Source organism: Hippichthys cyanospilos, chromosome 19 (assembly GCF_059441005.1).
Source record: "Hippichthys cyanospilos isolate Australia breed blue-spotted pipefish chromosome 19, RoL_Hcya_1.0, whole genome shotgun sequence".
Lineage (NCBI taxonomy): Eukaryota > Metazoa > Chordata > Actinopteri > Syngnathiformes > Syngnathidae > Hippichthys > Hippichthys cyanospilos.
The window spans coordinates 14,740,329-14,766,438 of record NC_142387.1 but is presented as its reverse complement, the minus strand read 5'-3'; the positions used below and the strand labels follow the sequence as shown (position 1 = coordinate 14,766,438).

Here is a 26,110-nt window from a genome sequence, read left to right as displayed (position 1 = left end):
ATTGTTCACTTGGTATTTCTTCTCCGCCGTTGCGCCATGGCGGCTTTTAATGCACTGTCTAAATTCAGACTTTGAGGGTTATTGATTTATAGAGCGGACTGAGCTCCAGTGAGTGAGCCGAGGCTTGATGGGTATGTGGGGGGGGGGGCGTGGGTTTTTATCATGCTCAAGGCGGCTAACAACAAATGGCTAAAGTGGCTTTAAATTTCAGCCGCAGACACAAAAATGGCAGCAATTAATGGCGGTCAAGCCAGATTGAGCGTTTTGAACGTGTCCATCTGCTTCAGCGACTCCGTATTTAAGCTTTCAGTCCCTGTTGGGTTGCGCTGTTGTTTGGCAGAAGGTTTGCTGAAAAACTCACCCGTTTGCTGCGCTGAGAGTAAATTGAATCGAAAAATTGTGCTTGGCCCCATTTTCCATGAAGTTTTTCAATGCCAAGGACGTATTTTCACGTTTTTTAAGAGTCCAGACATTCAATCCCGGATACTTAGCGATTTAATACTTGAGTATTTGGAAATTAATGTCCTTCATGTGCTTAAGTATCGATTTAATGCTAAAGTATCTGGGATTGAATGTCAGGACTCTTATAAAAACGTGTAAATACGTCCTTGGCATTGGATGAGTTAATTTTAACACTATTCAGGGCTTTTATTTTTTTAGGGTTAGGGTACTAGATACTAGTATCGGCTCGAACTTGATACTAGTATCAACTGCCAAGGCGAGTATTGATACCTTGCGTTATTGGCCCAATACTTAGAATTTGACCAACCCTAATTAAAAAAAAACAACTTGTTACTGAATTGCATTGTCGAACACTGCTATCAAAGATAACAGATACTAGATACTAGTATCGACCTGTACTTGATACTAGTATCGATACCTTGATACCAAGTATCTAGTATCAGCTGCTCTTTTGATGCAGTTTTACAATCACAAACAAGATATTACAAATTAGACGTATAGAAAGTTTCCATTGCAAATAAATCTATATGTAAAAATAAGATTAGTATCGGTACTTGGTATTGCTTTCTGTTGACTACTCAAGTGATGATGACTTGTACAGGTATCAGCCTGGAAAAAAAATTGGTATCTTGTTCTTTTTTTCCCCAAGTTCATCGAATGATAATTGTCGATTTGATTTTTTTTTTTCTGTTTGGATCCGTTGATAATTCGCATTATTCTTCGCATTACATACAGAAAAGTTGTTATATTAAAACCAATACTTACGACTTAATAAAAATGATGCATAAAATTGCTCAACTAACTAAGTCTAATCAAAAACAAACGCAGCGTTAACAGGTGTTGTCGAAAAAATTCCCCCAGCGCAACCACGTGACTCTCCGGGAGCCGGCGTGCACGCGCAACACCCGACCCTTTTCTGGCGCGCACGCGCGCGGCCAAGTTGCTTCGTATTCAAGCCGGGGGAGCGCGCAGCTGCCCGTCGGATCCACGCACGCGCGCACGTGAGCTCTGACGCTCCGACCTCAAGCGACGACGGCGGCGTCGAGTCAAGCTTAGCTTTGCACGCCGAAGCCAAGCGAAGCGAAGCGAAGCGAAAATTGCAGCATGAAGGAGCGGAACCTGATCGAGACGGCGAAGATGCAAGGCAACGTTCTGGTGAGTGAGATGATCGCTTTCGCTTTGGTGCATTCGCACCGGAAAAGTATCGGGAAACACGCGTGCCACCGGAGATTTGCCTCAAACCTTTTGCAAAGTTTTTTTGTCCTTTTTTACGGGCTGTCTCTTTCGCTTACGGTGTCCTCCAGCTGCGTGCGTGCGTGCGTGCGTTAATACTTGATCCGTATCCCGTGGCGCTCATGGCACATATTGCATTTTTATATTTGATTTGGAGGAATATTGGACTTTTTGTGATGGGCTTTCAGAGCCTCGAGAAGCTGTAAAGATTTCTTTCGGGCTACTCGGAGCTTGTTAAATGTTTGCACAATTAGCAGTGCTGAACGGGAGTTGTCGCTGTATTTATTTATTTATTTTTTTAAATGATTATCATTTGTTTTTAACTTTTGTATCACATATTTTGCGAATTGTTGATTCCAGGTTATTGGGTTGTAGTAATTGTAGTTGTAGTAAAGATTATATATCTTATATATATTATAATATTTTTATTTGGACAATTCGGTGGCTAAAGTTGATGTATATGCATATGAGGCATACTTTATGACTGGAGATTTTTTTTCTCGGTTTTGTGGTTTTGGACATAAACGTGCATATTCATCATGGTTGTTTGTACATCAAATGGACTATAGTTGGAACTAGACAGTGTGGGACTGACAAATTTAATCAAACGTATTAGCAAAGTGGGCGGGACTGATCTGTTCTCAAAATAATGAGTATGAAAGTATGGATACTCCTGCTTGTATTTTAGTATCCATCAATACTAAAAGCCACCTTTGGTGCCAATGTTCTGAATCACAACCATCTTTGTTGAATTCCTTTTTCAACAATATCTGTCTTGTGAATATTGACCCAATAGATCCCGAGACAGAAGGGTTCAAAGAAGATGGCCACGCCCCTTCCCGCCCAAAATCTAAACATTCGGCGGGCGTAGCGCCCGAACTCCTGCTCCGATCGATCTCAAATTTGATATTGAATTTTGTGCCGTCGCCATCAACAAGTACACCAAGTTTTATTGGGATCAACATCCGTTTGGCTCAACTCGCCGGGTGCTTTATTACGGAAACATCTGCCGGAGGCATGGCCGCCGGCCCCACTTTTGTTACGCGTTGTTGTCCTTGCGTCTTCTGGGGGCCCCCCACCGTGAAGGACGCGATCCTTTTGGAATTTGACGGATTTATTCCAGCCGGCGAGCGCCTCCGCCCGAGCGGACGGAGACAAAGTGTTTTTCCTGGGCAGGGAATCCGCGAAGAATAACAGGGCGGCCGACGTGCCCGCCCGCCGCGTGCTTGGGCGTCCGTCGGGGCTTGTGTTGGCGACGACTTGAAAATGAGAGCAGAAAACACCCCGGAGGTGTTGTGCCGCCGTCTGGAATGGAGAGGCCCGCTGAGGTAACGACGGCAAAGATGCTATCGAAGGGGAGTGGGGGGGGGGGGTACCCCACGTGGGCGGTCCGCTTTTTTATGTCTGAGTTGTGGTGAGCGCCTTGACTCGGAACAGGAGGATCAGATTACGTCTCCCGGTAAGATAAGACGAAGATGACCGGGCGCAAACTGCTCCCGTGCAACCCATTGCTGATAAATTTATCGTGGTTTTTTTGGACAAATTGGTCTTGCGGAATCTGGCATTGCAGAACTGAATGGGATCCATCGCGGTCGACTTCGTATTTTGTTCGTTTTTATCGTTGGAAATTATAGCGGTACTCTGTACTTGCAATAAAGTGTTCTGATAATATTTTGCTAGTATTAGGAACTCTAGGTAGCTTGGTCTGTAGTTAAGTTGGTCTTTTGGGTTCTGTAGATAGATTTGTTCATTTTTTGGGTCAATTAGCAATTAGCTTGGTCAGTGGATACTGTATTTTCCAGATTATAAGGCGCACCGGCTGCAAAATATGAGCAAAAAAAAAAGATTTTTGTCACGGATAAGCCGCACTGGACTATAAGACGCAGGTAATAACACCAGATCTTTACGCAAAAAAGATGGTATGTGAAGTTTATAATTTTTTTCGTTGTTGATTTTTTTTTTGTAACTGTCTGCCAGCAGCAACATCCTCTCTTTAACAAACTGAACATGCCTGCATGTTTAGCCCTAAAATATTTATAGAAAATGGATGAATGGATGGATATCTGTTAGTTAAATAGCAGTTCAAAATCGAAATCGGTATTTCAATAGCATCTTTTTTTTCCCTTTGTTTCATAGTTTATTTTAGTGAACCTAATAACACATTCTGCATAATTCAATCAAAATATACAATCAAATACATAAATAAAATCACATACTGTTTACTGTATATAAAAATTTTTTGAAATTTGATCGCAAATTGACCCCAAATTTTATACATTCTCTTATTAAAATAGCTTGTTTTCGCTGTTAGTTTGTAAGTATGGAAACATTTGGGAATGCATTCTGTTAATGGCGTACTACAGTAGGTACCGTCATCAATCAACTAGTAGGTGAGAAAAATTAAATTATTAGCTTGGTTGGCAATTTTTCGATAAGTCGGTCAGTGATTCGGTTGGTAGTTGGTTGGTCCGTCAATTAATCGGTCGGTAGGTTTACTCAGTCGGAAGTTACCGTCTTGTTTAAGTGATGTAAAGTATATTCTTTTCAGACCAGAGCGATTGATAATTGAGTGCATCAAATGAATGGAACATAAAAGGGGCGTCAAAACAAATAGCATCGCTCTAGATCCCTGGCCAGTCTTGTTAAAGTCCGCGTCTCTAAAACCGTAATGGCGTATGACTTTCTCATTCCTTATAACCTTGACCAATCAGGCAACGGTTATAAAAGAGGTGACAACTGCTTTTGCGACGGACAGCTAATAAATTCCCATTAAAGGCCGGGGTCTTGTCCAAGGGGCTGCTGTGTTGTTTAAATGAAACAAATGACTCCGGGCCGTGGCTCACCATCTCCTGATTGCGGCTGGCCTCCTCCCCGCCTGCCGTGATGTGCATTAATACGCTTGGTTTTTTTTTGTTTTTGTTTTTTTTTTAGCCCTCTCAGTCTGACTTGTTGATTATGCGCCGCTTCTCGCTCGCGGCACTTACAGTGTCCGTGCATTTCACAGGCACATGAAGAAGTGTGCAGCATGCCATCTGTCAAGTGTCAAGTCCAAGTGTATGGCCCAGATTCTTGCTTTGGTTTCTTCTACCAGTCAAAGGTTTGGAGGCCTTTTGTAAGCTCGTTTTAATTGGTTGGCAGTTTGTTTGGCGGGTCATTGGATTTAAAAGAAGTATGAAAAAAGATACAGTGGACCCCTGTGTTACAGCGTCCCTGGCTTACGCTATTTTCATGTTGCGACGTGGAATACTGAGTTTTTTCATCCCCTCTTTGCGGTATTTTCCCAGTTTTGCGACATAAGCAACTGTCATGACCCTCGGGTCTTGGCTGTATTTGTGTTGTTTTGTCTCCATCTGCAGGCGTTTTTAGGTAATTGCGCTTACTTTCAGTTGCCGTCCCTGCAACGCGTCACTACAATTCCGCTGTTGGTCGGCCTCACTCGTTTGAAAACGACGGAACGGTAAAGCTTTGTTCTATCGCGAGTGGTTACAAAAGCGTATTTATAGTGCATTTTACTGCTTAATTCAAAGTTGAAAGGTTTAGCCATGGCTCCCAAGATTGCTAGTGATGTTAGAGAAGTAAGAAGATGATTTTTATGGAAACAAAGCCGGAGATGATCACGAAATACGAATCTACCCTTACTAGAGAATGAGTATTATGATTTTTTTTTCTGATTATATACGTGTATATTTTGTGTACATAGCACTTACTATACTATTTTGCTGCCAATATTGAATATGTATGTACAATTTTGATTTTACTTGGGGTTCTAAACGTTATTTAACGTAGGTTTGGATCGCCCGCCGTACGGTGAATTCGCCTTACGAGCCCAACCGCGGAACGGATTCATTTCGTAACACGGGAGCCCACCGTATAGTAAAAACATCGGTCCGTAGTCGGTGTTTTGACGAGTCAGTAGTTAGATAGTTGGGAAGTCGGAAAATGGGTCGACGGCGGCCAGGGAAGATAGTCGATGAAATATATTGTTTTAAATGCGCCTTCGTTGCTTGTTTAAGCTGCACTTTTCTAACCACACACGCGGGAAATAAACGTTGTTGTTTTTCCCTGATGTTGCAAAACCACTTTTGTCCAATACTTTGCGACTGGATCCTCGCCAGGGAAGTCAAGGAAGCTGCCATGTAGAATTGTGTTTGTCGGGGCCCGATGCGCTCTGTCACATGATCTCCGGGGAGCGGGCCTCGCAATTCAATTAGCTTCTCTCTGGTGCGGCCGTGCCCGTCTTGCAACTAAGCGGCTTGTTTGAGGACGCTTTCATGACAAGACGCCACCGGCAATAAGCTCCTCCCCCTTTCCTTTGTACTGCCCGTCTAATGAGATCATTAAAGCGAGCCGGGCCGATAATGAAGGAGCACCTGTTGTCGGAGCCCTTGTTGTGCGTTCCCACAACGCCGGAGGGATCTTAGCCCGTATGACGTTCTTAACAATCGTACGTCCTCGCTTCCAGATTTATTTTGAATCATACCGTAGATGTGAGAGATTCATTCCAACTAATTGGAGGTCTCCTGAACGCCTCATGGTCATTTTCCGCCGTCAAAATCACGCCACGCGGATGTTTTTATCAGACTGTGAGACTTCACAACCAAAAACGTTGTACTAAATCGGTTATTTTGTTTGGATTCTTCAGGTACTGAATTCATGGATGACTTGAATTCGTTTAGCGTTTTCAGACCCTACTTTAGCCAAACACTTGGAAAAGAAAAGGAACAAAAAAATGTGTCTGGACTTTTATACTGAAAAATGCAACTCCTGCTTGTTTTGCCTAGCATCTCAAAGCACCGCTAGAAGGATGAAAAGAGCCATAGTTTGGTGTCCGCATCACGCGGTGAAGCAGAATGAATGTGTGACAGCAGCTTCCACGGGCCCGTTTGCCGATCCCCGCTGATCGGGCAGATGCTCGCCGGCTACGTCGCGGGCCCAATCTGCTGGCGCGCCGGGCGCCGAGGCTTATTTATACAGTGGGCGTAACAGAACCGAAGAGAAGAATTTTGATTGTTTCGGCGGCCATGCCAAGAATCGCATCTCCTCGCTTGGCATGTCGCGGACTTCTTTATGTGTAAATGAAGCTAGCAGGTAGCGCTGCGAGTCGTCGGCGCCAAAGAAAGGAATGCTAAACAATCATGGAAGCGCGCCCAAACAATGATGCCGCTTGCTGTGCTCATACTTTGGGCAAAATTGTTGGACTGGAGTTGTTGTCTTTCATATTTGATCTGTTTTGAAAGCGACAATATGCAACCTGGTAGCATAACGTGGAACAGTTTCTGAAGCCTTTTTGGCACGTACGTTACTTTGTACTCCTGTTGACATCCTTAGACCAAGACGATGCCTAAGAATGAATCAAAAGTTGTTTTGAGTTCTGCATCCAGTCCTGCTCTCTGTTATTACTTTGGATTTCTGTGTTCTGCATCCGGTCCTGCTTTTTGTTGTTACTTTGGAATTTTGTCCTTTGCAGCCCTGCTTTCTGCAGTTACTTTGGATTTCTGTGTTCTGCATCCAGTATTGTTCTGATGTTACTTTGGAGTTTTGTCCTCTGCAGCCCCGCTTTCTGCAGTTACTTTGGATTTCTCTGTTCTGCATCCGGTCCTGCTCTTTGTTGTTACTTTGGAATTTTGTTCTTTGCAGCCCTGCTTTCTGCAGTTACTTTGGAGTTCTGTGTTCTGCATCCGGTATTGTTCTGATGTTACTTTGGAGTTTTGTGTTCTGCGTCCAGTCCTGCTCTCTGTTGTTACTTTGGAATTTTGTCCTCTGCAGCCCTGCTTTCTGCAGTTACTTTGGATTTCTGTGTGCTGCCTCCAGTTCTGCTTACTTAGAATTCTTCTCTTCTGCACCCAGTCATGCGCTTCCTTGTTGAGTTTTTGTGTCCTGCATCCGATCCTGAACTCTGTTGTTATTTTGGAATTTTGTCTTCTGCGTTCTTGTTTTTCTGCCGTTACTTTGGTTTTACTGTATGTATTCTGCAACCAGTTCTGCTGTCTCTCGTTACCTTTGATTTTCTATTCTGAATCCCGTCCTGCGCTCTGTTGTAACTTTGGATTTTTGCCGCTGCATCTAGTCATGCTCTCTGTTGTTAACTTTGGATTTTTGTTTTCCGCATCCTGACCTTTTTACCGTATTTACTTTGGAATTTTTGTTTACTGCATCCAGCCCTGCTCTCCGTTGTTACTTTGGATATTTCTACATAAAAACGTTTACATTTTCACGTTCTTTTACTGTTGGCTTCTGCGTCCTGTGCTGTCCTGGTGCGACACTTCATGGATCAATTCCCTGTTGTGAAGTTTGTAGTAGCCCTCCGCATTGTCAATCAAGCGTGTGCTTGAAAATCTTCAGATTTTTTTTTTCATCCAGCTCTTGTATTGGATCTCGATTGTATCAAATGAAGCGGGCAGTATTTTCTGTTGTATTAAATCATTCTTGTAGCTAGGCCCAGAGCAGCGGAGCGTCCGTCCGATTCATCACCCGGCATTGAACGGCGTAGGCGTCCCACCCGGGCCGGATCGTAATTGCGGATGAGATCTGTGCAGAGACTTCATTCTAGAAGCTTTGGAAGTACTTTGAGCCGCTTGTGACTGACTGATGTATGTTTTAGTGCTGCTCTCTCACCTTTTGGGCTGTAATTCACAACGAACGCGATAAGAGGCCGCCCGCCACTCGGCCTGTAATGGCTTTCTGCGAGCGTGCCGCCATCATCTCACTTCCTTTCATCTCGCTTAACCTTCCGCCGCGGCACCCCTTTTACCCTCTCGATGCTTCCCCCCCGCCATGACATCTTCCTCAAAAGTGAGCTTCTCATCTGCACGCCTGTGACATTTCCGTTTTTTTCCCCGGCGGCAAACGGACGAGAAAAGCTGCGCGGATTGATAGAATTTGGACATAATGAGAGGCTTTAAGTCGGAGGCTGTCAGGTGAGAGCGCGCCTCGGCGCGCCTTCTCGAACGCCGCGCCCACCGCTGCCGACGTCTCGGAAAGGTCAGCGTGCTTCTTAATCAAACATCAGGCAGGCCGACCTGACTGTCAGCTGGACGTGGATTCTCCCCTGCTGGGTTTAAAGTTCACTTCCCGACTATCTGCCGAGACCGGCTTGGAAAATGTCTGGTGTGAATCAGTCATGAGGTGCTTTTGATGTCGGGATGAACGTTGGGGCTGGGACGAAATATCCGTGACTCCGCAAATGGAATCTTCAGCTCTCTGTTTTGATATTTAATCATGTAATTATAGCGCCGTGTTATTAGGATCGGGTTATTTTTAAATTCAGATGTTGCATTTTAGAGTTAGGTTAAGAGCTGAGGTCTTAAAGATTAGCTTAAAGGTTTGGGGTTTGGGTTAGGACTTTGATATAGATAAGGTTAAGGTTAGAATGGGGCAGGTTTTGGGCCTTGGGACTATGGTCGGAAAGGGAATAGTTGTGGGCCAAGCTCAGGTTTGGAAACGGTACGGTATTGAGTAAGATTTAAGATAAGGTTTAGTGCTTGGGTTTAGGATGACGGATTCACGTTGGTACAGAGTTATGGGTAAGGTTAGGACTTAATTTGAAGTGTTAGGGGAGGGCTGGTTTGGAGATGTGAGGGTTTAGGAGTTTGGGTTAGGATTAAGGTGTAGTACGGGTTAGGATAAGGCAACGATTTCAGGCTGGGACTGGTCAGTCGGGAATATTTGGAGGTTAAGCGGTTAATGTTAACTGCCCGTTGTAGGGCTAAGGTAAGGTTTGGAAATGGTACAGTATTGAGGGTTGGGTTTAGGACAAGGGATTCGCGTTCGAGTTATGGGTAAGTGCTAGGCTAGGCTAGGGTTGGTTTGGAACTACGTGAGGGTTTAGGAATTGTTGTAAAGAGTTTTGGAGTTATGGGATCGGGTTATAGTTAGACCATGAGAAGGTGCTATTACATTGTCTTATTAACATCGAGACCCATCGTCAGTCATCTGCTCCCTCTTCATCTGTAAAATGAGTCATTTTCAAGATGACTCCACACACTCGTCTCGCCATCTTTTTCGAGGCCAGTTGTTCATCTCCAAAGTGCGTCCAGGAGGATTCATCCATTACGGGGAGCCCTAATCAGGTTTGTTGCGGCTCATTGCTCCGCTGCGGGGACTCGGGCGCTGCTGTTGTCCCACAGCAAAATTGCTTGCTGAGATGATGATGATGATGTCCCTCTAATGATGGTGAATAATGTAAAGCTAATGTAGTGCTGATCAAAGCTTCGCTCCTGAATCTTCAAGCAGAATGCGGGAAATACGTAAAATAACTTTACCTAACTGTTCAGAAAAAGTTGGAAGGATACGTGTTTTTGATATACTTTGTCAATAAAAGTATAATGGCTGTGCTCCTCAGAGATGGTCCGGAAGGTCCAAGTCAAGAGCAAGTCTGGAAAGTCGACCTCCAAGTCACGTACGAGTCCGGAAGGTCCAAGTCTAAAACACGTGAGGAGTCCAGAAGGTCCAAGACAAGTGCGAGTCCGGAAGGTCCGAGTCCAAGTCGTGCGCGAGTCCGGAAGTCATAGGTCAAGTCTCATGTGTGTCCGCAATTCCGATGCAAAGTGTCACGCGAGTCTGCAACGTCCAAATCGAGTGCGAGTCCAAAACATCGGCGTCGAGACTGAGTTCGGAAGGTCCGAGTCGAGTGCGAGTCTGGGAGGCCTGAGTCAAAAACGAGTCAGTGCTATTAAAAACAAACGGCAAAAATTTAAATGTGTTGGACTCTTTCAAGTTTATAACTATTTTGCGAGCCTAATGACTGATTTCGAGACAAGTCTAAGTCAAAAGTCAAGGAGTCAAAGTTGAAAAAAACCCAAACTTTTAACTTGGATGATGTTTATTAAACAGAAAAATTTGCTAGTAGGACAATGACAGCGTAAGCAAAGAAGTTCTTTTGCTCTTTTGAGAGATCTTAATGGGATGTTTTTGTCTGCGTAAATGAGCGCTTTTGCAGAGTTTTCCCCTTGTTATGAATCTTCCACCTTTAATTGGGAGCTGTTACTCCAGAGCATCACATCTGTTGTTTGAAGTACTCGCCGTCAGAATGCTAATTGTCCTCCAACATGAATGCAGAATCGTCTTTCATATCCATCCAAAGCGACGCTTTAGCTCACCTACTCCGGGGACATTCCTCTGATTCTTCTTTGTGGAATCCAGACCCAGATAATAGCGTCGAGACGCTAGCCGACATTTTGCTACCCCAAAAAGTGAAATAGCGACGAACGGTGACGTGAGGTCTGCGCCCGGAAAGTTCTGGCCGGCTTCTTGTTTACGTTTGATATTTGTCACGTTGACACAGCGCCGGTGTCGAAAGTCTTGGCTTTCATTTCGGCTGTTTATTTGCGGGCCATGCGAGCGCGGAGAGTCAATGAGATGTATTGAAGCGAATAGATCCGCTCCGATCCAATATTTGCCTTGTTTATGGCGGCGTGCGTCGCATTAGCCGTGGCCAAACACGGAAGACGCCGGCGGCGCCATGCAAATCCCCCGCGAGGCCTCGGAGACATTTCAACCTCGCCGAGTTTATCTGACTCTCAAATAGAGAGCGATAAGGCCAGCCGGGCGGCCGCGGCGAGGATGCAAATGAAATGTTTGCCGCCGCCCACGTTGCGGGAAACGGCGGGAAGCTCCGCCGGGACGCACTTTGTTAGAGCTGGACAAACACGGAGCATGTGTCTTTAAATAGCTGGTCAGCAGAGTGAGGAGCTGCTTGTGAACGCACGCCACGTTTACCTTCAGGGCCCGCCGGACTCCAATGGCTCTTTTCATTTTGTGGGATGAGTCCGCCTCCGTATCCCGTATCCCGCGAGGGAGGGGGTGAGGCGGCATTGCTTTGTCCGCCGTGTCGTTGGCGCTTCTAATCTCTGGGGAGGCGTGTGGAGGACAGGTGGGGGACATCGGTCACTCCGTGTGCGCTAACAAGGATCTGCTTGACTGGCGGCCCTTTTTTCCCTTTCTTGTTATTTTTAGGCCCAACGTGGGAAAAAAAACTCAGTTTGAAGACATTCTTCCTGATGGAAAAAGATGCGTCATCTCGTTTGAATAACTCATTTTAGATTAGTTCATTTCTTTCAAACATGAAAAAATATGACCGTACTCATATGAAAGGACGAAAATAATATATGAAATGAAAAAAGGTAAGAAAAGAAACCATAAGTTTTAGTCAGATCCCTAAAACAAAAGTATGTTTTTCTGATATTATATCCCAAGTACATATTTATATTTTTATAATTTTTTTTCCCCCAAAAGAGTTTCTAAAAATGACTGGTAATAAATGAACCAACTACTAAAGTAATTGATTACTTGAGAAACTAAAGTATGAAAGCCACCACATACTTTTAGTTCTTACGCACTAAATTAATCACTTACAGTAAAGCCCAAAAGTAATCAATTACTTAAGGTACCAAAGCACAAAAGTAATCAATTACCTTTGGTAATAAAGTGGCAATCGATTAAGTACTGCATTCATAATAATTAGTACTTGAGTAAAGTAATTAGTAATTGATTACCTTAATTGATTATCCTAGTACTTAATCCACGGCCTAGATGCTAATATATATATATATATATATATATATATATATATATATATATATATATATATCCCAAAAGGTAAATTACGAAGCAGAAACAAATTGTACTAGTTCAGTAACGATATACCCACTACAGAGTTTAGCCGTAGCACTAGCTAGCCAAGCTTGTTGCTAGCTAGCTGGTCGGACGCAAATAGCTCAATCGCTGACTATAAATAAGCGAGCGACACCTGCTGAAAAGTCGAGCGACAACTTCACCAAATGTGTAGTTTGCGCCAACACGTGTTTGTCAGTCTCCTTTAGCTAAATTGGATTTTAATTTCTGGGAGTTGTTTATCTTTAGGGTGTGACAAACAGAGATTGTGGAGACGGCTGGCAAGCGAGCGGCCAGTCCTGCCCGGAAACACTCAATTTGACGTTTAGTTTCCTCCGGTCTGCCGCTTTAAGCTCCAAACTTGGACGAGCTCCCGTTATGTGTCGGGCCGACGCGGTGACGATGATGAAGACGAGCAGATGGGCGGAACCGCGGCAGCAAGGTTGCGTCTGATGCTGATGCGGGGAATTAGATTTCTCCGCCTGTCATGTCGCGACTGCGCCTGGCCATCATTAAACTCACGCCGCTCACTTCTGCCTCCTCTGATCCTGTTCCAGATCAACCGGGCCGACCTTGGACGCAACCCTCCCGCTAGCCTTCTGTAAATTACTACCGACATCCGCTCATCGACGAAGCCTTAATGAAGAAACGTGTCATGACATAAAAGTATAATATCCTCCAGAGACCCAGCATATTGGTAATACTCTCAGTGTGCTCAGCAGGGGGCCCGAAATCGAACCCTGTGGAACACCGTATGCTCCCGAGACCCACTCCATTAGTGTCCATTGTAGTGGACGTTTGAGTTTGTTTTTGCCATTGTTGTTTTGACATTCTGACAAAAAGAACCAAATAAAGATAAGGGAAATAAAAAAAAATTCAAATAAAACACTAATGCTGTGAAAAAATAAAACCAAATAATTAAAAATGCTCAAGAAAATCCAAATAAAGTCAACAACCAAATTAAAAATATGAAAAAAACAAAAACAAAAATAATTTAAACAGAAACAAATAAATCAAATAAATGATATATGCTACAACACAAACACTAGCATCAAACTTGAAATATAAAACAATGAAAACCACCAAATTAAAAATAAAAATGAACCTAGTAGGGCATACTAAATAGTAAATAATCAAAAGTAAAACTTCAACTCTGTTATGCGGCCATATTTACCATAAATAAATACAAAGAAAATATATTTTAAAAAATGCAAAAAAACAAATCAATTCTCACATGAAAACGATCAAATAATGTAAAAAAAAATCAAGTTAGAAAAACAAACTGATTAAAATTGTTAGCACCGAATTAAATAAATACATAAACACATTCTGTCTCTAATGAGCAAGCAGAAGAAAGTTTCTGCTGCGTAACTTTCATCTTTTATTCACACGCTGTCCTTCATCTCCAAGCGGCCCTTTTCTTCATCATCATCATCATCATCTTCTCTCTATTTTGTGATACTTCCGCCATACCTACACGCACCTATTAATAACGCTTGGGCGCGACCACGCTTTTATGACGAACGACGGACCTATTTGCTTATCTGTCGACTTATTAACCGCGGCTGTAATACAAATTCACTTCTGAGGGCAAAGCCAATTTGCACATTGTAAATCTGGCCAATCAATGGGCGGCCGAGCGCGCCGCCGGCGTCTCATGAAATATTCACCGGCGTTGACTGCGCCATGTTAGCGTTGTTAGCCTGTTTAAAGTGTCTAAAGCGCAGCGCGGGAAGGCTTCCTGTACATCGCCATCACTTAACGCTTCATCTGGAGTCAGGTGTGCCGGGCTCGAAATGCATCCAATTAGGCCTTCAATTAATGTGTTTTTTTTTTTTTTTTTTTTTCCTTCGTGAATTAAGGCAATTAAAATGTTCAGCCAGAAGCTCAGGTGCACTCTCCTCTCGCCGCTTTGATGTTTCTGCAAAAAAAAAAAAAAGACCATTTGCATATCTTATTTTGTATAATTTACATTAATGGACTCTGCAACCGGCTCATTTTATTTAATGTTATTATGCGCCCCGAGGCAGTGCAGAAACATGAAATTTGGTAGGTGTGTAGACACTCAAAAAAAGTCTCAAGAAGGCATGCCCGAAAACACACAAGACATCTGCCATTTTGCTTTGAAATGTCCATTTCTATTTTGGTCATTTCCAGAGTCCTTCTACACTTTCTAAAATTCAGCCCCTGAATCTAGTTTCACCTAGCATCATGAAATTTGGTGGAAATGTCTATCACGAGTAGACCCACAAAAAAGTCTCAGGAAGGCATACCCGAAAACACACAAGACATCTGCCATTTTGCTTTGAAATGTCCATTTCAGGTTCATTTAGGTCATTTCCAGGAGTCATTTTAGTCCTTTAGAAATTTAGCCCCTGAATCTAGTTTCACCTAGCATCATGAAATTTGGTGGAAATGTCTATCAAGAGTAGACCCACAAAAAAGTCTCAGGAAGGCATGCCCGAAAACACACAAGACATCTGCCATTTTGCTTTGAAATGTCCATTTCAGGTTCATTTAGGTCATTTCCAGGAGTCATTTTAGTCCTTTTTAAAATTCAGCCCCTCAAGACCGTTTAACCTAGCAACAAGAAATTTGGTAAAAATGTCCATCACGAGTAGACCTACAAAAAAGTCTCAAAAAGTCATGCCCAAAAACACACAGGACATCTGCCATTTTGGGTAAAATGTCCATTTCAGGTTCATTTTGGTCATTTCCAGGACTCATTTTAGTCCTTTTGAAAATTCAGCCCCTCAAGACAGTTTGACCTAGCAACATGAAATTTGGTAGAAATGTCTATCACGAGTAGACCCACAAAAAAGTCTCAAGAAGCCATGCCTCAAAACGCACGGGAGATCTGCCATATTGGGTTGAAGCAGCCATATTGGAATTTACCCACATTTCCAGGAGTCTTCATATTTCGATTTGAAATGGGGCCCCTCAAGACAGTTTAACATAGCAATATGAAATTTTGTAAAAATATCTATCATGAGTAGGCCCACAGAAAAGTCTCAGAGGGACATGTCCAAAACAACACAGGACGTCTGCCATTTTGGTTGGACTTTTGTTCTTCAGCAGTACAGCTCATCTTTTTGAAATCTAGCTCTGAAAGCAAGTTTTTCCTGGCACCATTTTTTTTTTTTTTTTTTTGGAGGACTACAGTAGCAGACAAGGTGGAGCACGATCAATTTAGCGAGTGGATGACAAGTGAATTCTTGGAGAGCTCAAGTGCACAATGCGTGCGCAAAGTCTCCCTCAGTTTTTCCATTTGAGACCGCCGAGCGTCCGCGGCGCCTCGTCAAAGCCGACGATATGTTGCGATTGCCTCCTCGGACTGCTGGGAGAGGTTTTTTTTTTTTTCCCCCCCTCATTTTGTCCGGCCTTCGCTCGCTCCATCTTTTATTGTGACCCTGAGGGGCCACTGCTATGTCTGCAGAGAAGACTTGTGAAATGAAAGGCGGACGGATGACTGTGGCTGTTATTTAATGTTGTGGCTACTCTGATGTTCAACTGCACATATTTTCACGTTCCTTCAGGAATCAATGAAGTCATTGATTGTTGGTTCTTGATTTATTCGAGACGTTTCGGACGATAACGTGCTTCCCACATTTAGACACGGCCCGATATCGGATTTGACGATAGGACACCCATGAGTGAAAATTACCTTTTTTTTTTCTTTCTTTTTTAACTCATTCAAACTCAAAGAATTATTATTATTATTATTATTATTATTATTATTATTTTAACAAGTCCAGACACTCAGTCTTGGGCACTTATTTATTTATATTTTATCAAACATTTTATAATGTCTAAAAAAGGCTTTAAAATGCGTGGCATGAAATGTATTAAGTAAATGATTACTTTAATACAAATATATATATTACATAACTAAAGTAATCCTAAATTAATTCAATAAATATAAATAAAACATATCAGTAAATCAGAAATAATAAATAAATAGTTGCCTGGGCTTGAATGTCTGGTCTCTTGGTAAAAACGTAAAAATACGTCTTTGGGATTGAATGAGTTCAAATATTTTATTTTATTTGGGGGGATACATATATTCCACATATATGTATTTATGCCTTTTTTTTTGTTTACTTGCATATCCGTCGGCAGTGAACGTTAACTATTCACACTGAATGTTAGCTAGCTGGCTAGCTTGCTACTGTAGAAAAAAAAATGTAAAGATGGGCCAGCTCAAAAATGAGATGATGAACAAATTGCAATGTGCATGTGGAAAAAGGGTAAAAAGCAACACCAGGCATTTTCCAAAAGGGGTTCCGCTAAATAAAAGCAACAAATGACATATAATTGCTCCATGGGCCATAACAAATAACTGAGTATCATTTCCTGAATGCCTAATGCGTCCCAATACTTTTGCCCACATATTTGAGCATTTATGGAGCCTGTTAAGTGTTGACTTTAATGCACAGTTGCATTTTTTTTATTTATTTTTTTAAGCGCGACATCAATTCACACTGCCCGCTGCTTCCTCGCGATCCCCCAGTGATGCTGGGCGCAATTTACGAGGGCAAATTGCGGAGACGTGTATAAATCTCCCTCCGTGTGGCGTGATTCGAGGCGGTGGGGAGTTCGCTTCGCTTTTCAGCCAGTCTTGCGTTTTTTGCGTTTGGCTTTTTTCATCCAATATATGCACATGCAACTCACGTGTGTTTGAATGGAAGTACCAGCTTAACTATATAGATAAATATTTTTTAATAATATCGTCATGTTACAATTAATTTGCTCTTGATTCGAAAAGAAACATACTGCTCCCGTCACGGCGTGAAATCACATTAAAATTATACATACATGAGTCGGCCATTTTGTTTTGAAGCACCTCCTTTAAAACTTGAATTTGAAAAATGATGATCATATCCTTCCGAAACCCAGCGTACTAATTTGTGTCCACTCGTGTCCAATTTGTCTTGGCAAGACAGTTTTGTGATTTACATCTCATGCAAACACACAAGACATTGTCGTAAAGGCCAGGATGTACTCTATTGAGGACACTCGGACCTAGTTGGGTAGATCCAATGGTTGTAAAAATACAGCCCAAAACAAATGTCCACTACAGTGGACACAAACGAAAATGATATGGTGTTCCACAGGGTTCAATTTTAGGGCCCCCTGCTTACTACAGCTTAGTTGGGTAGCTCCAATAAGTCAAAAAGATAGAGTAAAAACAAATGTCCAATACACTGGACATAAATGAACATGCGGTGTCTTGGGAGGATACGGTGTTCCACAGGGTTCAATTTTGGGGCCCCCGATGATTATACTAGGCATCAATAGAGTAGTGTCAATGAATCCAAAGATGTAGCTCAAAACCAAATGTCCATTGCAGTGGACATAAATTAATAGGCTGCTTCTCAGGAGGATTTGGTGTTCCTCAGGGTTCAATTTTAGGGCCCTTGCCGAGCACACAAGGACTTTGTAAGGTAGCTTCAATACAAAACAATCTATCCTCCAAAAAGTCCTCCGTCGCTTAAATATATCACCATGTCATTGCGGCACTTCTCCACGCCGCCACAACGAGGCGCTCGAATGCCAATTCTTTCTTTTTCCATCTCGAGCAATGATGTTAAATTTCAAAATTGACATCAGAGGTTCGTCGAAAGAAACGAGCGCAGACAAAGATGGATGGTGCACAAAGTCAAGGCAGAGGTGGAAGAATTTTAGTGTGTGCGCTTGTGTGTGTGTCGCAGAGCGCACGCGCTCCCAAATATTCGGCGAATGGGTTCCCGCGCATCCGAGCGCAACGCCGTGTGATTGATGGCCGAGTGGGATTGGGCGAGTCGAGCACTAACTGTGTTTTGTTGGAGGTGGGGGCGCTAGCTAGCATAAGGTGGTGCTGTGGCGCGCATGCTAATGGCCTCATCTTCATTAGCGCAATTAAGTCCTGAGTGATTGAAAGAGTCCCTGTCAAGCCGGATCAAATAAAACACTCTTTATGTCCGCCGCTTTGTAGACAATAGAAGATGATTTATGGTAATAGACTTGCTCTGATGCTAAAAAAAATAAAAATAAAAAATGCACTTCAGACTACAGCCACTAGATGGCAGTAGCAAACTTGTTATCCCATTGCCTTCATTGGTGGAAGTTTGTAAGCTGCCAGGAAAAACAAGGAAGGAAAAAACAGGATGCAGCTCACATTTTGGAAAAAAAAATTAGGGATGGGCCACAATGATACCAATTTTCAGTATCAAATTGACGGCAAGTGTTTATAGTTAGCCGCGCCAAGTATCTGTGTCAATTATCAAGCACAAGCATCATGACAAAAATATCAACATTATGTCTATCACATACTGATATAGACTTTATTCTTACGATTGATATCGGGTCGATGCCATGTATCAGTTTTTAGTCAATACCGTGAAACTCTATGATGTCCACGCCTGTATCAATTGTTAAGTTAATGACATGTATTGGTATCGACACCTATTCACGTATCAGTATCTACTCCAAGCCTTGTACTGGTATCAACATGACTCCATGTATCTGTATTGAGGCAACGGCAAATATTGATATCACATCCTATATCCTTTGTCGATGTAACCCTAACCCAGCCTGTGTCAATTTATTATGTTGACTCCATGTATCTGTTTTGACATGAGGCACTGGTGTTGGTATCGATTCGACACTGTGTATTGATTATTAACACGACACCATGTATCGGTTATTAAGTTATGTAACGATACGGACACAACGGCATTTATCGTATCGACCCTACGCCATGCATCTGTATCGATGCCACACGGTATATCAATTATCAACACGACAGTGTCTACCGATTAATAAGTTGACCGTATGGGTATTAACACACTGCCATGCATCGGTATTGACACAAAGCCATGTATCGATTATTAAGTTGACACCATGTATCGGTATCAACACGACACCATGTCTTGGTATCAACAAGACAATTATTATGTTGACTCCATGTATCGTATCAACACGACGGTGTGTATCGGTCTCGACGCGACACTGTGTATCAATTATCAACACGATGCCGTATAGTGATTATTAAATTGAATCCATGTATCGGTATCGACAGGATGCCATGCATTGGTGTTGACACGAAACCATGTATCGCTCATTAAGTTGACGCCATGTATCCGGTATCAACACGTCGCCTTGTATCGGTATTGACACAACGCCATTGGTCAATAATTCACTCATTATCAATTGAGTCAACGGCAAGTATTGTATCAATGCCTTCTACCAGTATCAAATCGATGCGGCGTACCGGTATCATCCTGATTATCCCCCCTTCAGCTGATTTTAATCTTTATTTGGGTGCTATCAAATGCTACATGTGATGGCTTATTTTGTCTCATTACTTTGCTCATTTATACTATGGCATTTTTTTAAACTTTATTTGAAATTCTTTTCATATGAGTGATATATTATTCTTGATTTCCTTCTTTGATGTCCTTCTAAATTGGATTACTGGCTAATTCAATGCCAGTATTTCATTTCAATGAGGGCAACAAAGCATCTGCGATGTATTTCAGATGATCCGACAAGAAGATCTTAGCTGCTTTTGTGTCATGTGGAGGAGATTAAACAGGACTTTCTTGTAGTGAGCTCCTTGTGCCGCCTCCACGTCGAAACGCGTTGCTGACTCGGCGTTCCCGACTCGGCGTTCCCGACTGCGACGTCGATGGCTGGCGCTGCAGCTACTCGCAGACTCGCTTTCACTTGAGATGTCACGCCAGCAATTTCTCCATTTTGCTGTTTTTCAAAAGCGCCAAAGCGCACCTCCAACTTTTCCTATTTATTTTTTTGAAGCTCGTTATCCAATGTCCTCAATTTAGGACACTAGGACTTAATAGGGTAGATGCAATGAGTTAAAAAAAACAGGCTGCATCTCAGAAGAACATGGGGTTCCACAGGGTTCAGTTTTGGGACCCCCGCTGATCATACTTGGTATTTGTACTCTAGTGTCAATGAGTCCAAAGATGTAGCCCGAAAGCTAATGTCCACCACAGTGGACACAAATGAATAGGCTGCATTTTGGAAGCATTCCACAGGGGTCCATTTTTGGGCCCCCTGCTGATCATACGACGTAATAATAGGGTAGCTCTAATGCGTCCAGAGATATAGCTCAAAACCAAATGTCCACCACAGTGGACACAACTGAGCAGGCTGCAATTCGGGAGAATATGGTGTTCCACAGGGCTCCATTTTGGGGCCTCTGCTCATCATTTTATGTGTTAGTAGGGCAGCTTTCATCAGTCCAAAGATATAGCCCAAAACCAAATCTCCTTTACAGTGGACACAAATGGACAGGCTGAGTTTCAAGAGGATTTGGTGTTCCACAGGGTTCAATTTTGGGGCCCCTGCTGAGCATACTATTTCTTAGTAGGTAGCGTCGATGAGTCCAAAGATATAGCCCCAAACCAAATCTCCTTTACAGTGGATAAAAAATGGACAGGCTGAGTTTCAATAGGATTTGGTGTTCCACAGGGTTCAATTTTGGGCCCCCTGCTGTTCATACCTCACTTTCTTTTTTTGTTTTTTTTCCCCACTTTTATTTTCTTCATTTTTGCTGCTTATACTCATTCCCATCTCTTCTGAGCTTTGCAATCATATAAGAGAAGGTCTTTCGGGTTCCATTTCAATGTTTGCTCATTTATAAGCTCCCCTTTAAAAAAATAATAAATGAATAATAGGTGGGAGTAGCACGAATGACTTTGGAATGAATAGTGAAATATGAAGGAATGAAATCCAAGCCAAGCGAGGGATCTTATTGATTTCTCTCGTGAAATAACAAATATAAATGTGTTTACCTTTCGTCACTTTAACTTCTTTTTAGCGCAAAAATCAATAGTGGCTTTAAATCCACCACTTTTCCATTCTCCCACTTTTATTTTTATTTATTTATTTTTATCATGAGACATTCACCTTTGGGCATGATAAAAAAAAAAAGAGTGGACAAATGCAGGATGAAATTGAAGTTTAATGCATGTGAAATGCGTGTGAAGAAAATGGCTGAGGCAAGCCTGCCCATTAGGCTTCCAGATGGGGCGGGGGGGGGGGGGGGGGGGGGGGGGGGGGGGGGTAAATTTCTGACATGAAAAAGGCGGCTAGCGCAGAGAAGACAGTTTGTCAACGGCTTTTGGCCCTTTTCTGCTTTTTCAGTCCATCAGTTGCTGAATTTGTTGGCGTCTCGCTGAGCTGTCAGAAGCGCAAATCAACCCCCGGGAGCGCTTTGCTTTTCACGCACCCCTCTTTTGCCCCTCCTTCGCACCCACATTGTCTTGATGTCGGGCGGCGGATGAATCAAATGTGAGAGGGCTTTTTTTCACGCCTTTTTGGTTGTCTGAGTGCCTTTGGAGAGACCCCCCCCCAAAAAAAAAACAAAAAAACCCTGCAATAAGCATTTTTTTTATATTTCCATTTTATAGTTACATTTTTCATTGTTTTTTGTGTGTGTGTGTGTGTGTGTGTGTGTGTGTGTGTGTATACACATGTAAACACACACACACACATGTATATATGTATATATATATGTATATGTATATATGTATGTATATATGTTACATTAGTAACTAAAGTAATCTTAAATTAAGTCAATAAATGAATACAAATAAAACATCAGTACAAAATAAATAGATAAAAAATGTGTATATATATATATATATATATATATATATATATATATATATATATATGTGTGTGTGTGTGTGTGTGGCATCTAGGCCGTGGATTAAGCACTAGGGTAATCAATTGCTAAGGTAATCAATTACTAATTACTTAAGTACTAATTATTATGAATTAAGTACTTAATCGATGACTATTACCAAAAGTAATAGATTACTTTTGTGATTTGGTACCTCAAGTAATTGATTACTTTTAGGCTTTACTCTAAGTAATTGATTATGTATAAAATGTGTGAAAATATAAAATGGAAAAACAAAAAAAAATGCTTATGACAAATATTTTTTAATTTTTGGTCTTGTGGGAGCAACTTCCTAATTCCTAGTGTCCCCAGTAGAGGACAACGCGGGGTTTCAAATAATGCCTTGTGTTTGGCTCGGACGCTATTCACTTTGCTGTCACACTCAAACGACATGGACACAATGTGAACACAACACTTCCAATTAATTTGCTCTTGTTTTGAAAAGGCCCTTGTAAAGATGAACTTTGACGTCTCTCTGGCACAAAATGGACATTCGTATTTCCAATTGATGGCACTGGAATCAATTCAAGAACTATCCAGCAGCTCACTTCCCAAGATGGTTATGAACCGTTGATTTAAATAAGAAGCCGCTTGCATGCGGCTGCCATGACAACGGCAAGCCCGACGGCGTCAGGCCTCGGCGCCTCCAATCGGGCTCTTGTCACTCAAAGCCCAGGAAAAGCGGCCGGGACCACGCGCCGCTTAATCCCGCTTTGAAAGCGCGGCGGCGGAATGCGCACGACGCCGCGCGTCCTCGTGGCAAATCGGCTCCTTCTCGCCGGACGCCGTTCCGACCGAGTCCAAATACGAGCTTTATACGCCCGCCTCCATTCCTCCCAAAGCGAGCGGCGCCGGATGGGTTTATGACAGCACTCGGGCTGAAAAATGGCCCCCATCAGAGAAACGTGGCGCGGCGGTAAAAATTCATGGCTTAGCTCTCTCTCACACACCTGAGATTTTTCTTTTTATGCTTTTTTTTTCTTTTTTCCCGTCACTGCTTTTTCTTTTCTTTCTTTGACAAGGTCAAAGCTCGCTCGCCCTTCCGCCGGCACGTCTTTCCCGCGCTCGCATGCGAGGCCTGTCAAAGCCGCTTTCGGTTCGCGCAGCGGGTGTCCACAAGACATATTGCAGATGATACGGAAAGGCGAGTCGGGATCAAATCGTTGACTCCCGCCGCCCCCGATAAATAAATAAATAAAACAAGGGTTCATTTCCTATCAAGACCGCAAATATGGCAGCAAAGCACTACTTTTGACCGAATTCAGCTCCTCAATTGACTTTAGTGGAGTGCTTTGGCGCCTGGACGCCACAATTTTGTATCAAAGCACTACTTTTGTCCAAATAAAGCTTCTCAATTCATTACATTACAGTCCCTTGGCAGCAAAATGCCACAATTGTGTGTCAAAGCACTCATTTTTTTCCGAATTAAGCTCCTCAATTCACTGTAGTACAGTGCTTTGGCGCCTGGATGCCGCAATTTTGTATCAAAGCACTACTTTTGTCCAAATAAAGCTTCTCAATTCATTACATTACAGTCCCTTGGCACCAAGATGCCACAATTGTGTGCCAAAGCACTCATTTTTTCCGAATTAAGCTCCTCAATTCACTGTAGTACAGTGCTTTGGCGCCTGGATGCCGCAATTTTGCATCAGACCACTGCTTTTGTCCAAATAAAGCTCCTCAATTCATTGCATTACAGTCCCTTGGCGTCAAGATGCCACAATTATGCAGCAAAGCACTACTTTTGTCCGAATTAAACTCCTCAATTCACTGTAGTACAGTGCTTTGGCGCCTGGATGCCACACTTTTGTATCAAAGCACTACTTTTGTCCAAATGAAGCTCCTCAATCCATTGCATTACAGTCCCTTGGCGCCAAGGTGCCACAATTATGTCCCAAAGCACTACTTTTTATCCAACCGAGCTCCGCATGTCACTAAACTACAGTTCCTTGGCGCTAAGGTGCCACAATTTGGCATCATATAACTACTTTTGTCCTCATGAAACTCCTCAATTCATTGCATTACAGTCCCTTGACACCAAAATAATCAAATAAAATCATTCATGCTGTATCGTTATATGACAATTGTTTACATGTAGTTTGTCACGTCGAGTCAGATGGGGGTGGGTGGGGGGTGGAGTGGGGGGGGAGGTGTCTTCATTCCAGGGAGACTTGAGCATGAAATGAGAAGGCAGCTGTCATAAATCACTGATAGGTTGGATGCCCTCGCAAATGTGAATTTTCTTGCGCGGTCGGCCACGCCTTTGCCTCCACTGGCAGACAAAAAAAAAAAAAAAAACACACACACACACACAAAAAAAAAACACGACGTATTTGACCGGGCAAAAAGCTTAAAAAAAAAAAAAAACTTCATGCTGAGGATGCGCATGTTGAAACACCCTCACGGGACACTTCTTTAGGTACAAATACGCTATATCACGTGATCAATGAAGCACAGTCAATCCTTTACGGGGTCATTTAGGTTTTGAAACGGTTTCGACTCATGTAGCCATGTTAAAAAAAACAAACAACATAAAACGATGTAAATAGTGTCTGTTAGAGGTGCTTAAAGTGCACATTTGTTGCCCCCTAGTGGATAACTGCTGTCACAACTAACCAGAATTGCACCCTAAAGGAGTGATAAATATAATTTACACGTTACTACAAGCTATATTTTTTCATGCTCCCCACAAATAATCTTCTTCCTCTTGCCTGGAAGGAAGTTAAATTACATTTGTTGTTTAGAGACGCATGGTAATTTTTTTTAAGAGTAAATAAATCAATGGCGAGATATTTTTTGCAGAGGTCTGTTGTGCTGCAGCGGCCGAGTAATCGAGTCAGGCGTGGCTGTAATCCGTTTAGACGTCGTTTTACAGCAGGACCACGTTTGCGCCTCGAAATAGGCCAACCTTTTCTTTCCCAGCATGCTTTGCGCACAGAAAGCTCTTATTTTCATGACAAAAAATGTGCAGCCATTATAGAAGTCTATTCCTGCTTATGTAGACATGTGACGTGTTTATTCGTAAGTCCAGCAGGACTTCATTTATATCATTATTATTATTATTCAGAATAATAATAATAACACTGCTCTGTTGTAGTTATTTTAAAATTTAACAACCAATCAGGATGATTTAAAAGTTCGCCTTGACTTCTTAAACACGTTGTGAGGATCGACGATTGCATTTTGAGCATAGGGCAAAAAAAAAAGAAAAGTTGATGAGGCTGCCATTCGCAAATGAGTCCACACAGTGGTGCTGTTGGTTCACGAGCTCGTGACGACTGCAGAGCTCTCCATGGTGCTGAAATTCAAATTGGCCCAGGATCTGTCCGCGGTGCCAACGTCGGTAACAAAGATTTTTAGATATATCGATAAGGAATGCTTGCTCCGAGAGCTAGAAAAGGAGTAAAGCGAGCTATAGAGAAAAGTAGCGAGAGCTAGCTTTGCGAGCTAGCTAGCTTTGAGTAGTAGTTAGTGTTACATATCTCTACCTGCGTACAAAGTGCTGTACACATGATGAAATTAGTCATTCAATAACAAACATGGAAAACGGTCAATTAGCTAGCTTCGTAAGGCTGGATGGAGCCAGATAATTTTATGCTAGGTAGGGCTGCTGCCTAGCTTGGTAGACCTGCCTATTTAGCTAGAGCTGCTTAGCTAGTTAGAGCTGTCCTGCTAGATAGAGATGTCATGCTAGCCTAAGCTGCCTACCTAGGCAGAGCTGCTGAGCTAGAAAGAACTGTCTAGTTTGGTAGAGCTAGATACAGCTGCCTTGTTAGCCATAGCTTGTTAACTGGGTAGAGCTGGCTAGCTAGGTCAAACTGCTTAGCTGGTGGATCTGCCTAGCTAGGTAGAGCTGCCTTTCAAGGCAGAGCGACTGAGTGAAGTAGGGCTTCCTAGCTTGGTGGAACTAGGTAGCTAGAGCTTGTAAGCTAAGGAATGTAAAACGAGGTAGAGATTCCTTGCTAGCTAGAGCTGGCAAGCTAGGTAAATATGGTTAGCTAGGGAGAACTGTCTTGCTAGGCAGAGCGGCGGAGCTGGGTAGGCCTGCCTGGCTTGGTAGAACTAGGTAGAGCTGCCTTGCTAGCTAGAGCTGGTTAGCTTTCTAGAGCTGGC

The 26,110-nt window shown here is 42.7% G+C and overlaps 1 protein-coding gene across 2 annotated transcripts in view; it reads left to right on the top strand.

Annotated features, from left to right (window-relative positions):
• The window catches only part of LOC148408052 (A-type potassium channel modulatory protein DPP6-like), a 115,972-nt gene that overhangs the window by 12,402 nt on the left and 77,460 nt on the right, over positions 1-26,110 (top strand). The window contains exon 1 of one of the 2 annotated variants that reach the window (XM_088401690.1): positions 1,457-1,617. The exons of the other annotated variant lie outside the window; for it this stretch is intronic. Within the exon in view, the coding sequence (XP_088257816.1) occupies positions 1,567-1,617 (51 nt within the window). The 5' untranslated portion in view covers positions 1,457-1,566. Of the gene's footprint in view, positions 1-1,456; positions 1,618-26,110 lie in introns of those variants that run through there. 2 annotated transcript variants of the gene reach the window in all.